Source organism: Lobosporangium transversale (assembly GCF_002105155.1).
Source record: "Lobosporangium transversale strain NRRL 3116 chromosome Unknown BCR41scaffold_4, whole genome shotgun sequence".
NCBI classification, from domain to species: Eukaryota; Fungi; Mortierellomycota; class Mortierellomycetes; order Mortierellales; family Mortierellaceae; genus Lobosporangium; species Lobosporangium transversale.
In genome coordinates, this window is record NW_019028982.1 from 970,790 (window position 1) to 985,930 (window position 15,141).

Below are 15,141 nucleotides of genomic sequence, written 5' to 3' on the forward strand. Positions count from 1 at the left end.
AGATGCTTCATTCATTACCAGGTCTGACATCACATATGGCCAACAATCATGGGCATCAATCTATAACCATGGAGAGTAGCAATGAGACTTTGGCCCCTACGCTCACCAATACATTTGGATCTGAATCAATCGCAATTCCTGAAAGCGACTTTGATGATGTTGACATGAACATGGATATGGATATGGATATGGATATGGATATGGCGTATCTTGCATCCACAGGCTCATCGCCTATCTTAAACCCATCCAATATCCTCCTCATGAACGACCCTCAATATCAAATAAAGGATTTACAGGATCAGATGGAGAAGCTCACACAGGACCATGAGGCATTGGACCTTGGGGATGATAATATTCAATTACTACCATCTATGCAGGATATGGACATCCTTTCATTGAATGAATTTTTATTTGCCAATTACATCACAAACTCTCTTAACGCCCTAGATAGCGCTAGTATCAGCACCGCCTTTAGCAACAGAATTCATTTTGGAACACATATCAACATTAGTGCAAATGACGTGTTGACTTTACCATCAACACCAATGACGTCTGCAAATGTCAGTCCAAGGCTGTCCGCAGCTGCTGTCAGTATACCATCCGCAGCCTTCGTTGGTGCGTCCTTAGTAGGCAAACAAGGCGCTGCATCCGTAGCTATTGCCAAATCTGATGCTAATCTGGCAACCAAGAAATTTCCGTGCTTGGCAGCGGGCTGCCCCAAGACGTACGGAAGCACTAGCGCAATGAGAGCACATATGAAGAACGAGCACCCAGATCTCTACACTAAATCTACAAGAGCAAAGAGTGTTAACGCCACTGTTTCAACTCCTGGGGTAGCTTCATCTATGTCCCCTAATTTCTGTGCAGGCATAGTGATACCATTGACCAATGACAACGACATTCATGGAGACAATCAGATCAAGCAGAAGCTAGCCAGAAAGCAGGATGACAGTTTGGAGAAACTATTCAAATGTCTGGTACCCGGATGTGGCAAGGCATACAAGAACATCAACGGTCTCAAGAATCATCTTCTGCAAGCGCATGGATCCACTCCATCTAAAAAAGCCGCTAATTGATCCTTTATTCTTTCTCTCTCTAAAATCCATCCATTATTCTGAGCATTGCAATCCCTAATGTACATAAAAAATCGAGTTTAATAATTGCTTTTGCTTGGAAAAGAAAAAAAAAAAAAAAAAAATGAAAGTTAGAGAGTAATAAATTTTTTTATTTTTTTTTTTTTCATCTAAAAATTGATTCACCGCATTGTCTTCTGTTTTGGGTATCCTCAAACTCCGAAGGTATCACTGGGCCCGTGCATTGAGTCATATGAGCTTGCCCTTAAAATTGTAGAAAAATGATGGTAGCGATTACAAAGTGCTAATCGACATTCACTCTTTTGTGTATTCCTTCTTTTAAAATAAGCTTCAAGACAGGGAAAGATAATGCTCCAGGTCGTTATGTTAGCTAGCTTAGTCAGTAGCTATTGTCGGGATATGTTTAGCAACGCTACTAAAAAAGAAAAAGAGGGGATGTGGTGCCTTTTACCATCGTCAATCTGAGCTCACAATAAACCAACCACTGTGGACCATGGCATTAACCATCAACCATATTTTAGGCACTGGAATTTTGACTAAAATGAAGGTCAGTGTAAGTTATTATTGATATTAGTTTCCATTCCCTCGCTTCTCATAGTTATGCAGAGACGACCTTGAGGTGTACACTTTGGCCAAAACGTGGTAGGTGAAGAAGGTGCCAGGAACAGGCATTGATTGCCTCATTCGGATGATGTCGGTTTTTTTTTTTTTTTTTTTTTTAATAAACGACAATGGAACTTCTTCCTGTGAATCGCGCCATCGCTTGAATATTTTTAACTCTTTAAAAAGAAGTACTTTAAACCTCTTTGGTAATATCAGTAGTAGTATATAAAAAATAAAAAAAATAAAAAAAAAAGAAGTTGCCCATTTCCTTACATCAACTTCATTTACACAATGCGATTTGGCCTCAGTCGCAAGGCATTCAGAAATGAGCAACGAGACCGAAATCGTTCTGGAGGATATTTGTATCATGAAAATAGGTTATCAAAAATATCCAGCGAGAAGCTCCTTTACGACAATTTAATGACTACCACTTCGACTCCAATAAGCTCTCAAACTCAGAAAGCGGTAGAGGGCAGCTGGAGCCCCACTCCGAACAGGCGTGTGCTGCCGAAAGCATTGATCAATCTAGGCGAAAGACTGTGCCGGACTTACCAACCACCAATCAATCGTCATGTGAAGGAAAAGAGTCAAGGCTATGATCAACATTATGTCTTCACCACTATGCTTAAAAGGATGCGGCGGAAGGATTGTGATGCTTTAGAAGAACCACGGGGGCAAAGGAGTCATCAGGACCTTGGACAACGCAACCCATTTCCACAAGTAATGACTAATGTACCACCCATATACGACGAGCGCCTTTATCCCCCATACGTTACAAGCAATATTGTAGCGCTTAAGCGTCAAGGGAAAGTAAACTGGTCAGTAGAGTTGCCACAAGGGACAGTAAAGCCAAAATCTTTAGCATCATCGCTTTCATCAGTGACCCAATATGAAATGGAGCTAGAGAGCAACCTCAGTACTATCATTGACGACCATTCTACAGGGATTCCACCAGCCTTTGGCGGAGGCTCGGGCTCTGATGAATACATGCTTCGAAGGCATGAATATGGGGTGGAAGGCTACGACGAGGCTTTTGTTATATCTCTAGATGGGGCCTTTGAAAGAATTGGACAAGCGAATCCGGATGATTACATTGATGAAGATGCAAAACAGAGTGCCTTACCCGCGAGCCTTGCGTTTAAGAGTCCTGTGCTTGACTCCGTACCACTGGATAGTGGTTGTAAGGATGGCCAACAAAGCTCGATTAAAAAATACTCAGGTGCCCTTACTATGACTAGAATCAATGGAAGTCAGCCTGACTACGACGACGTTGGTCATGGAGACAAAGATGATACATCACTCGACGATATCATAAAGCCTCTTGAAGGAAATGCCACGCCTATGCCAATCCTTGATCGATTTTCGAAAATTCAGCCATATATCTCTTTATTATACTCTCTCTCTGAGGTACCAGCTAGGTCTCATAAATTTTATTGGACGCCCTCAGGCTCAGATATAGCCATTGATGGCATGGATCTTGGCAGCTTTGATGATGCAAAGTCCCCGTTGAGTAGGGGAAGCGGTTCTTTAACAGCCGAAGCTGAGGGACTATATAATTTTGTATCAAGACGCTGGCAACACCAGAATTGTTCGTCCATGTCGTCATCTTCAATCTCATTCTTACCAAGGCCATCATCATTGTCTCCGTCGGACTCACCGCTACTACCTTTATTAAGAACAGTAAAGCCGTTCAAGACGTTGGCTGATAGAGATGATGATTTCAAGATCTATCAAAGAGCAGTGCCGCAAGAGCATACTAAGATACCGACACTGGCTTCCTTTGCAGTTGACCTAATAACGTTTGCAGCAGTCTATCGGATCGTGAAAGATCCAAGGATACGGATAGTGGATCGCTGGTCTACCAACTAATTTTATCAAGAGTACCAACACTTTAAGGCACTCATCTGAGATAGAATTGCTGCAAATAATTATCCATAAAAAAATAAAAATTATCGTGTTTGAGTCCATGAAGTAACTAAAGTTGCTTAGCAATCAATTGAGAATAGTATACAAACAAGCAGTAAGTTTGCCAACTGATTAATTGAAGGGCCTTGATGGGAATTAACAATTGAAAACACTAATCATTTCATTGGGGGTTGCCTAATCATGTTGAAGCCCGATCACTAATCTCCTCCTGTTAGGAGAAGGTATGTATCGCTCATGTTTATTACTTCAAAGTCCAATACCATAGACTACAGCTGTATGCCTTTGCATATCAACAAAGAAAGTTACCTGCTAATAATAATAATAATAAAGGTTTTTTTTTTTTTTTTTTTTTTTTTGGCTTCCCGTAAGATGGCCTTTGCCAGTTTAATGGTGCCCTAAGAGCTTCACTTAATGCGATCTTGACTTGGCGAGAAGGCTTTTTAATGTATCCAGTGCTATTTCCTAAAAACAAAGAGTAATTCTATCGTTGGTAGTGAATTAATGCTTTTGTTATATATGTTCACTGCATTTTAACTTAGTAACTTCCATTGTTACTGTAACCCAAAATAGTGGAAATACTGCTTCATAATATAGATGCCTCTGATTTTAGACACATATGATAGAAATGCAGATGGGATTCTAAAAAAAAGAGAAGGTAGTAGTGAAAATGAAAAATATAACAATGCTCCATCTGAAATATTAAGTACCTTACGTGTTCTTTAGCTTTCTGATGACTTGGAGCAATGATTCCACTGACGACTAAATTAAACAGGGTAGCATCAAGCCCGCATACCATATAGCATAATGCGAATCAATGGTAGCTGGTTTTGCAACTTCTCTATATGGGCGTAGACCTTTCATAAAGTTAATCTTAAGAAAAGTATTAAGTCGTACACAAACACTAGTGTAGAAAAGCACACAAGCGTATGGAGAAGGAACACATGCCCACATTCGAAAAAAAAAAAAAAAAAAAAAAAAAAAAAAAAAAAGATATTCAATTATATAATAACAAGATCAAAATAGAAGGCTCTCTCTCTCTTCTCTAAAATTGCGAGTTGGCCCACTTTTCCCATTCAGGGTTTTGTCCGAGGCCTAATAGAAAGAACTTGGCTTCTACAGCTGGAATTCAAATGGATCATTTTATCTTGAGAGCAGCAAGAGTTTATTTATTATTACAGGTTCTTTTTCTTTTTTCTTTTCTTTTCTTTTCTTTTTTTAACCCATCAGTAGGTTCTATTGTCTGATGTAGGTCGTTGTAGCAGTACCATAGTCATAGCACCCCAAAAGCTGCTTGCCATACACTGCTTTGAACAGTTGTGCCTCTTGTGACGTTGTCTTTTGGCGGTGAATAGGGGTGTCAGTCGGGTAGTCAAAGGCAACATCAAGTCCAAATGATGAGGCATTCTCTGAAGTAAAGTTGGCACAGTCTGGAAAGTCAAATACGCAAATATCGTTGACAGTGGGCTGGTACAGCTGGATGTGAAGCGTGCAAATGGCTTGGATGGCACCGACACCGAGGGCGGAGATCAACAAGAGGGTCTTGATGGCTGACATGACTGTGTGAGTGTGTATTGAGTCTTGGGTGTTGGGTGTATGTGTATGTGTATGTGTGTGGAGGACTGGCTAGCTTGCTTGACTTGTAGGAATGGCTGTTGTGATTTGGACAAGAACTAGTTGTATGGGACCTTTTTATAGAAAAGTTTGCAGAGGTGGGGTGGGATGTTCTGTTTGCAGGCGCAGTGTCTAATTGCAGGCGCAAGAAATCATAAATCAGGGCTCTTGGCGGGACCTCGTTTTTTTTAACCTTTTTTGCTCTGTGTCTACTTTCAAACGTTCTTTTTAGGCCCTTATGCTTTATTTTGTCATGAGCATATTAGCATGTTCATAAATGGATCCCAATTGTCTGTCAACTGTGCCTCCAGATTGTAACGCCCTGGAGACCTTTGGAGTTTAAAGGGGAAACCTTTTGGAGTTTAAAGGGAGCCCATTTGTCTTGTGAAAAAAAATGTTCTCATTTCTCCCATCGCTGGTTGAAATAGTATGTAGCCATTGTTCCTATTGGCAGAAAACAAGGTTTGACAAAGTGACAAAGTCGAAACCATTTTAAAGAATGAGCCAAATTATAAATGTCTATATGAGGACCCAATCGGACCACATTTGTGCGCAAGCTTTTTCCGACTTGAGCGTTGGATGCATGCAATTAAGAAACTTTGATTATATATATATATTCGTACATGTAAATACACTTCTGTGAAAAGCAATGTGAATGGGCTCCTCTGTTCTGGAAACAGGTTTCTGTTTCATTTAAGGACATTTAGAACACTCAAATATATATGTATACATATAAAAGCAGGCGCTCTTCGCCCCTATAACAACCTTGCTTTTCATCCTCTCTCTTTCTCATCCTCGCTAAGACTCTCACAAACACTCATACAGCTACACGTTCTTCAGAAAAGCAATACAAGAATACAAGAATACAAGATGCATTCAAAGTCCTATATCACACTTTTAGCCTTGGTCCTGGTCCTGCTCGTTGGCTCTTCCATGGTCCATGCTGCCTCTAACATGTGCCAAGGGTGCGTGGATGATATGGCACACGCAGTTCCAGGCTGTAATGGGATCGATACCTCGAAGCAAGCATCCTTCAATGAACTTTCCAATAAAGAGCAGCAGTGCTTTTGCAACCTTGGCAAGGATGTCTCCTTCCTCGCGAAATGTGATGCTCTGTGTCCACCCGGCAATATTGAGGCCGTCCAGACAAGTCTTCAAGCGGCATATTCGGTCTACTGCAACAACACCAAGTTTGAAAATGGTGGGACAAGCGCAGAGGGAAGCTCTAATGGCTCTGGCCTCTCAGCCTTGTCTTCACCATCATCGGCTTCCGTCATGTATGCGATCACCGCAGTTGTGCTCGCTGCTGTTGCATTAGTGCCTGTTTAGACAAAGAACAGAGAGAGTCTTTATACACAATAAACACATACACACATACATGTATTAGGCGTCAAAGAGTAAAAGGATGTCTCATATAAAGAATGACCTACCCAAGAAATCATGCATGGATATTCAGCAAATAAACAAGAATGCAAGAATAGCAAAATGGTGTCTGTTGGACAATGTAAACACTTTAAGGTTTGGTGGTAAATGAGGTGCAAACATTTTGATGATGACTGACATGAGGATTGGAGCTGTGTGTCACCAAGGAGTACCCACCATCCCGCCTAGTGCAGGTTGCTGGTTCACACAGCAAGATAGTGCTTACTTTGAGTATTGCTCCATGGGTGCTCCTCATTTATACTTGTGCAGGAGACAATAGAAGTGCTTCCATGGTGAAGAGTCCAAGGAAGTGCTTCTCAATATATATATATATATATATTGAAGCCTCTCTTCCAAAGCCAGTTGTTCATAACATAACAATAGGCACCAGAACCCCTCATTTTCGGGGCAGTACATTAATAAGTTCACCCTCCTATCATCTAAGCAATGCCGCCTCTACTAAATTTTCAATTTTCGAGACTGCATTTTAAAGCTTTTTTTTTTTTTTTTTTTGTGTGAATACTTTTTATTAAGAGATTGCTTGCTATCTAGCTATCTAGCTTACCTGGTTATTATCCTAAGCTACAAGAAGCCAGACTCTTAGCCACCTTGGAAAGCGCTTTTCTTTGTCACCATCGAAAAGACTCTCCAAGATGTTGTCCGGAGCACACCACGTGGAGGTGGTCTGGCATATCGTGCTCCGTTGGTCAGGCCCCATGGCCTTGCAAACGCCCGCACACACACACATTTATTAACCCATTCCCATCCCCATCCCCATTCCCTTTCCCATTCTGGACCGAAGGGCTCCGCCATCGCAAGGCTCGTTAAAGAACCAGCTCAGGCTCATGCCCGTTCGGACCTACCTTAGATATGCATTGGTTATTGCACCTTGGATGTGCATTGTTGCTATGTTAAAGAGTGCTTTGTGTTGTGTTAGTAAGAGTTTTTTTTTTTTTTTTTTTTTTTTTTTTGGCTTTCTTATGTTTTTAATTGGTTTTTTTTTTTCTTTTTTTCTTTTTTCTTTTTTCTTTTTTCTTCTTTCTGATATGAGATCTTTTTTTTTACTTTTCTTTTTTGGGGCTTTTATTGAGTCTTTTTTTTTGGTTTTTTTTTTCTTTGGTTAATTTTTTTTTAATTGTGTTTTTTCTTTGGGTTATTTTTTTTTTTCTTTGGTTTTTTTGGTTTATTTTTTTGGTTTTTTTCTTTGGTTTTTTTCTTTGGTTTTTTTCTTTGGTTTTTTTCTTTGGTTTTTTTCTTTCTTTTTCTTTTCTTTGGATTTTTTTTTTTTTTTTTTTTGGTTTCTTTTTTTTCTTTGGATTTTTTTCTTTTTTTTTTTTTTGATTTAGTTTTTTTTTTTTTTTTCTTTTTTTTTTTTTTTTTCTTTTTTTTTTGAGGCATTTGTTTCCGGAGGCGTTTGTTTTTTGCCTGGATGGACTGTTCGGCCTCTCTTTGGTTTCACCCTTCGCCTAGTGGCGTCGAGCTTCGGTACCAGTGCCTTCCAGACCACGCTGTGGGAAGTGGTCTGGTTGCTATGATTTAGGATTATTCGTGAAGCCTTGACCATCATCCCAAGATGGGGTGGGCTGGCTATACGGCCGTGGAGAAGGTCTGTTCGTTTGACTGCGGCAGACTGGCCTTTGTACGAGGCCGTTTAGAGCGTGGCTGTTTAGAGCGTGGCCATCTGGAGCGTGGCCGTCTGGAGCGTGGCCATCTGGAGCGTGGCCAGTTGAATACGGCTTTTCGTTGGAGTGCAGCCGTTCGAGTATGGGCGCCTGAGTGTGGCAGCCTGGCTGTGCGTTATGAAGCCCCAGTTGCTTTAGCCAGCTTCATGTCGTTGCAGTCTAATCGTGGAATGAAAAGAGAGACACAAGCAGAAAATAAATAATCAGAACAAGGACAGTGAAGCACAGAGTGACAGTGTTGAGAACTTCAGTAAGAGTGATTGTTTAGGGAGTGTTGCTTACCTTTTTGTCTTGGTTGAGGAGGCCGATGGTCGAGGAGACCGAGGAGAAAGAGAAGAGAAAAGAAGAAAAAAGAAGAGAGTCAAAATTAGTCCTTTTTATATTGGTTTCTTATTATTATTATTTACGTTCGCGCAAGAAGAGGAGAAGGGCCGAGGAGTGATTGGTGTTCAAAAGCGCGCTGTACTAAGTACCTTGCTTGCTGTACGCTCAAGAGCGACCAATAAAAGATAAGCAACAATTTAAAAAGATAAACAACAATATAAAAAGATAAAAAATAAATAAATATACGTGTCTTTGATGTCATCTGTCATATTTCATATGATAAAGAAGAGACTCTCACGATTGAAAGTGGGAATAATGCTCTGTCCTCAAGACTCATAAGGAAAACCTGTCTATAAACAACCAGAGCATGGACTGTATTGCTCTCGAGCTTGTTTACTCTTATTGATAAAGGAGATTATCTTCTTTATCCTCTTCTTCTATTTCCTTTCTTCACTCCTAACAAGAGATGGGATAGACTGTCGTTGGACCTGTACTTTGGCAGCTTGCCGTTTTTCCAGAGTGTGGTGGAAAATAACACATGACATTCGTAAGAATACCTCTGCGCCTTTTTTTTTTTTTATTTTTATTTTTTATTTTCATGCAATACAATGTAGAATACATTAAGATTTGAAGGTGAAACAAAGTATCAACGTTTATATATCGACCAGTAAAAAGCACACGATCGTATCGAGGAAATGACGTGTCGTATCTCTTTGGCTCTTTGAAAAGGAAAATAAGGAAAAGAAAAAAAGGAAAAAAGTCTGTTTGAACAAAAACTGCCGCAGCACAGTTCCCACGACAATGCATCCTATTCTTTGTTAAGGATGAAGAGAAAGAATGGGAGAAGAGAGTCAAATAGCAAACTCTACTGACAGTACCTGATGAACCCCATTGCTAAAGAAAAAAAGGTACTCGAGCTTAATGCTGGCGAAAAATGGGAGTATGCGAGTGTTGATAAGCTTGTGCTCTGAATCCTGTCCTTTTACTTTAGTCGCGTCACATCGCTCACTGTTTTCCTTTCTCTCTTTGTTGCACACCATACAAAGAGAGCATTGTGGCTCGTGCTCTTGTTGTTGTATGTATATATGACCCTGCATATCTTTGAGGATGGTTATCCCTCCACCTGTAAGAGTTTTCTCTTTCTCCACCTTGCGAGCATATGAAAATTGACGGATGATATCACAGATGCGCAGATTATCCATTTTCAATTCCCGCTACGCCGCTTTCTTTTTTATTTTATTTTATTTTATTTTATTTATTTTAATATATTTTATTTATTTTAATATATTTTATTTATTTTAATATATTTTATTTATTTTAATATATTTTATTTTATTTTATTATCCTCGTAGCCATGGTCCATATGTGTGACCTCTTTTTATTCCTTCTGACCGAGAAAAAACTAAAAATAAAATAAATAAAATCTAGCGTTCGCTCTGATCTACTCTCTATCTTCTTTTTTCTCGCTCAGGAACACATCCAGCGTATTGAAGTTCCAAATGAGCGAGTATGACACTTCTGATCCAATTATACACTCTCTCCAGAGCCAGCTGGCTACACTCACCAGCCGGCTTGAAGCTCTCTCGACTAGCTCTGAATCCAGTCGATCGAACCCCTACTTGGTTCCAAAAGAACCAGCTTACGAAATTACACCTGACGACTCCATTCTCGTCCACTACCCAGCAATGGACGGGAAAGATTTTTTCAAACATAAATCTGGAAACCGTGCAGACGATCTTGCATATGCAACAGAAATGGCTAAAGAGATGCAGTCTTTTGCCAAAAACACAACCCAAACCTATTCTGCACCCAAATCGGCACTCATTGACTGGCCCGACTCTTCCTCTCACCACAGTTCCACGGACAAAACAATCTCACGCTATCAATCACGATTGGCAAACCTTACAAGACCACTTGATCAATTTGCCACGGAAATGTTTTCCTACGAAGTTGACCCTGCGGTCGCACAAGCGTGTTTACAGCTCGCACAGACAATGCGTGAACATATTGCACACCTTGCACAGCAAATGTCAAGCGACAGGGAGGACCTTGTTTACCAAAGCGCACAAAATTTCAGTCACCAAGGACACAGTTGATCCACCAATTGTCTCTACTTCAGACTTCATTGAAGCCAGCAAATTGGCAAAGAGTGTTCGTCAGGCTACTAACCCGACAAGACAACGGGCGTACAACAGGAGGACTCAAAACCGGAGTTTCTTTAGCGCAAATACTTACAGACCCACTTCTAATTCTAGCCAATCTCATCCATCGGGTCAAACTCAGACCGCCCACTATCAAAATGACAATGGTTCTTTTTTTGGGCGAGGCCAAAATCCAAGGAGAGGGGGACGAGGCCGAGGCCGAGGCTACCAAACCCCTCAATCCAACCAGACAAGTCAGGCACAGACTGCAGGCCAGCAGTAGGTGGCCGTTTACAGATTTACAGAGAAGCATGGGCTCTCATAACCGACAACGAATGGGTCAAGTCGGTCGTCTCCGAGGGATTCAAAATCCCTTTCCACAAACGGCCACCGATATCCAGTTCAACAGCGTACCAAGCTCGAGTAGCAGCGGAGGAAGAGAAGGCGATCGATCAAGAGGTAATCGCACTCTTAGCCAAAAGAGCAATAGAGGTCGCTTCGGGCCCTGGTTTCAAGAGCCGAATATTCACTATCCCCAAGAAAACCGGGGACATTCGTCCAGTCTTAAATCTAAGACCGTTGAATGCCTACGTCTCAGAGCGGCACTTCAAAATGGAGACGATGACGACAGTATGCGCAATGTTACAGAAGAACGACTTTATGACAAGCATCGACCTATCAGACGCATTTCTTCACGTACTAATCCATCCAGATTATCGTCATTATCTACAGTTCCAATGGAAGAACCGGAAATTTCAATTCCGTACACTTCCCTTCGGGCTCTCACTCTCTCCGCTAGTGTTCACCAAAGTTCTCAAGCCTTTCCTCAAATGGGCACGACGACGAGGAATTCGCATATCAGCGTACCTAGACGATTTGATAATCCTAGCCAAGAACAAAGAACAATCAATCCAGTTCACTCAACTAGTGCAAGACAAGTTGGCAGCGCTAGGATTCCTCATCAAGGAAGCCAAGTCTACGTTGATCCCGTCACAGAAAATAGACCATTTAGGCTTCACCATCAACTCCCGGGATATGACTGTCACAGTTCCGAAATCCAAAGTCAGGGACATACGGCGCGAGGCAGGAAAGCTACTACGAAAAGGCGCCACTTCTTTAAGGGAACTTTCTTCGTTCGTCGGGAAAGCAATGGCAACATCTATGGCAGTGTTCCCAGCGCGATTCATGACACGGAATCTGCTTCACCTCAAGAACACAGCACTAAAAGCCAAGGGAGCTTCTTGGTCGGACACGGTCACCCTCACGGAACCAGCCAAGGAGAACCTTCAATGGTGGAAGGAGCAATTGACGTCATGGAATGGTCTGTCATGGATTCAACAACAGACACAAATGGACATATACACGGATGCATCGGACACCGGATGGGGGATCGTGATCAACAATCAAACATGGAGTGGCAAATGGACTCCACAAGAGAAAGACCACCACATCAACTGGAAGGAACTACAGACAGTTCTTCGAGCTGTTCAACTACCAATAACACAGGGCAAAATGATCAACATCATATGCGACAACACGACAACGATTGCACACATCAACAGGTTCGGAGGGACGAGGTCTCCGGAACTAATGAGACTAGCGGACACGTTATGGCGTCACTGCCTAGCAACGGGGACTCGACTTCGGACGACATACATCCCATCTGCATTCAACCCAGCGGATGCACCGTCACGGCGAATGATATCGCAATTGGAATGGAGGATCAGTCGCCCATTCTTTCAACAACTGGAACACCAATGGGGGCCACATCAGGTGGACCTATTTGCGTCGGCACAGAACAAACAGCTACCGACATTTGTCTCATGGAAATTCCATCCAGATGCTCTGAAGATAGACGCCCTTCAACACAACTGGACAGAGATGGGCAACCTTTACATTTGCCCCCCATGGAATCTTCTATCAATCATCTTGGAGAGGATACAGACCCAGAAACTGACAGCAACAGTAATAACCCCATGGTGGCCGAGTGCAATATGGTTCCCAACCATCAAGGAGATGGCAGTAGCACCACCAATCCCGATCCCTCGGGAAGCAGTCCTACCAGCCGTCGGAAGCGCAAGCGATCTCCTCAGCAAGAATCCACTCTGGTCATTGACAGCATGGAGAATAAGAGGCGACGTAAAGATCTAGATGCAGGACTCTCACCATCCGCTATCACTCTACTAGATTCAGCAGGTGCCAACAGCAAAACACGTCGACAATATCTGCCAACTCAAGAGGCTTTCGCAGTATGGGCTCAACAAGAAGGCTTCGACCCTAGTACGCCAAATGCAATTGCTGTAGTTAACTATTTATGCCATGCGCGGATTATCTATTCTTGGAGTAGGAATACCACTCTTAACAAAAAATCAGCCATCTTAAAGCTTTACGACGACACATCCGTGATCACAGGCAATATCTACTTTCAGCGGTTCATGGCAGCAATGAAAAGTACTGGCGTATTTCAAATGGAGCACGTATCCGCACTCGACATTTCACCCATCCTTTCATACTTCCGCATGGAGGACAATGTGGATCTTGATATGCCTAAGCTCTCTCGCAAGCTCTGCTGGCTCTTAGGCGTTTGTGCGTTTCTCCGGCCAGATGATATCGGTTGCATTGATGTGTCAAAGTCAGATATCAATGAAAGGGTCTTCTCCTTACCATAGTCTTCCCTAAGGAACGGCGCGATGGGCAGCGCATCATAAAGTCGATCTTCGTAGGTAGACACCCTAACGACAAGAAAATTTGCCCAGTCGAGGCCTATACAGAATACACCAGACGGATAGCGGACACACCTCTCGAAATCGAGCACCACAAAGATCAGGATTATAAATTCAATCCTCTTATGCGTTTTGTGAAAGACAAGTCCAAAGTCCTTAGGGTCAGTACCATAGGCACTTTTATGAATGAAATCACACGTCGGATTCCAAATCTTCCGTCGAAACGGCCTCCTCCAAAGCCACGCGCTATAGGATCAACCTTGGCAGCCATCGCTGGCGTATCAACCCAAGATATCATGGTTCAAGGGAATTGGTCGTCTGACAAGGTTTTCAACAAACACTACCGTGTTTCCCGCAAAACCCATTCAAATTTGACGACATCGGTTTTTGGTTCGCTCTGAAGTCACATATGGACCATGGCTACGAGGATAATGATCTGGAAGTGCTACGAAGGACGCACTATCCTCATTATCAGAGTAGCCATGGGACATATGTCCCTCCCACACCTCCCTTTTCTTTTCACTCGTTACTACAGTGGTCATCAAAGTCATTCAATGATTTGAATTTTTAACATTCTCATTCCTTTTCTTCATTCTCATCTAGCATGTGGCTAGTATATTTGGGGTAGTGCATTTGTTCCCACACCTCATGATTACTTTCATGTCTCATTCCTAATTATGACTTCATTGTGAAATAAAACCAATTTCAATTTGACCTGCCTATTGAATGACTTCTGCTGAATTTCAATGTTGATTGCAAAAAAAACTTTTTCACTTCTCTTTTTTCTACCAAGATTACCTTCAGCTATATCTTCATACACCTCTACTTACAATTAACATTCCACATCGTTTAGTATTTATTATGAGGACGCTTTCTATGGAAAAGGTACAAAATGCTCAGGCCTTACTTCGACAAGGGAAGTCTACAAGCGAAGTGGCAAGGCAACTTGGTATCTCTATTTCATCGGCAATAAGGATCAGGAGGGACGTCAAGGACAATATTCCTAAACCCAGAATGGGCAGACCCTCATTGGTTTCCCCTGCTACCAAGAGGGTTATTGCACGCGAGGTTGATACGGGGAAACTTAGATCCATTCTGGCAGTTCAAGAATACATCAGATCGAGCCATGGAGTGCATGTCAGTGTAGAGACTGCCCGACGCTATGTAAAATCAGAGGGTTTGAAAAACTATGTCCGCCCATTCAAGCCTAGGCTGACAAAAATGCAGATTGCGAAAAGGAAGAATTTTGCCCTCAACCACCTTGACTGGACTGTTGATGACTGGAAGCGAGTGATGTTCTCGGACGAAAAGCTTTTTGAAAGGCTAGGGTCCTTAGGAGGAAGAACACAATATAGGCGACCCGGCCACAGGACTTTAGAAGATCGAGATGTTAGAGAGAGATCAAGGGGAGCACATAACAAACTTATGTGGTGGGGCTGTATCACTTATCATGGTGTAGGCGATGGTTGCAGGATCCCTGCCACAGTTGATTCCTCTTTATATGTTGATGTTCTACAAGATTATGTCCTCGGCTCATGGAAGTGGTATGGCCAGGACCCTGAAAAGTTAATTTTTCAGCAGGACAATGCAAGTGTTCATACGAGTAGGATGGTTA

The 15,141-nt window shown here is 42.1% G+C and overlaps 4 protein-coding genes across 4 annotated transcripts; 3 read left to right on the top strand and 1 right to left on the bottom strand.

The window, feature by feature from the left end:
- Positions 1-1,988: 1,988 nt before the first annotated feature.
- BCR41DRAFT_392784 (hypothetical protein) lies at positions 1,989-3,566 on the top strand (the record flags this gene model as incomplete). Its single annotated transcript, XM_022028504.1, has 1 exon — positions 1,989-3,566. The coding sequence occupies one exon, from the start codon at positions 1,989-1,991 to the stop codon at positions 3,564-3,566; it is 1,578 nt and encodes a 525-aa protein (XP_021885181.1).
- A 1,210-nt stretch (positions 3,567-4,776) lies between these two features.
- On the bottom strand, positions 4,777-5,282 carry BCR41DRAFT_346797 (hypothetical protein). Its single transcript, XM_022022964.1, has one exon. It carries the CDS (start codon positions 5,175-5,177, stop codon positions 4,857-4,859), a length of 321 nt encoding a protein of 106 aa, XP_021885182.1. The 5' UTR covers positions 5,178-5,282; the 3' UTR covers positions 4,777-4,856.
- A 617-nt stretch (positions 5,283-5,899) lies between these two features.
- Positions 5,900-6,639, top strand: BCR41DRAFT_346798 (hypothetical protein). Its single transcript, XM_022022965.1, has one exon. The coding sequence runs from the start codon at positions 6,105-6,107 to the stop codon at positions 6,561-6,563; it is 459 nt and encodes a 152-aa protein (XP_021885183.1). The 5' UTR covers positions 5,900-6,104; the 3' UTR covers positions 6,564-6,639.
- A 1,590-nt stretch (positions 6,640-8,229) lies between these two features.
- On the top strand, positions 8,230-10,758 carry BCR41DRAFT_392787 (hypothetical protein; the record flags this gene model as incomplete). The annotated part of the gene is made up of 2 exons (XM_022028505.1): positions 8,230-8,418; positions 10,207-10,758. 2 exons carry the CDS (start codon positions 8,230-8,232, stop codon positions 10,756-10,758), a joined length of 741 nt encoding a protein of 246 aa, XP_021885184.1.
- Between the last annotated feature and the right edge of the window lie 4,383 nt (positions 10,759-15,141).

Coding starts and splice junctions, on each gene's coding strand:
- BCR41DRAFT_346798 (XM_022022965.1), top strand. CDS start 6,105: ATGCATTCAAAGTCCTATATCACACTTTTAGCCTTGGTCCTGGTCCTG.
- BCR41DRAFT_346797 (XM_022022964.1), bottom strand. CDS start 5,177: ATGTCAGCCATCAAGACCCTCTTGTTGATCTCCGCCCTCGGTGTCGGT.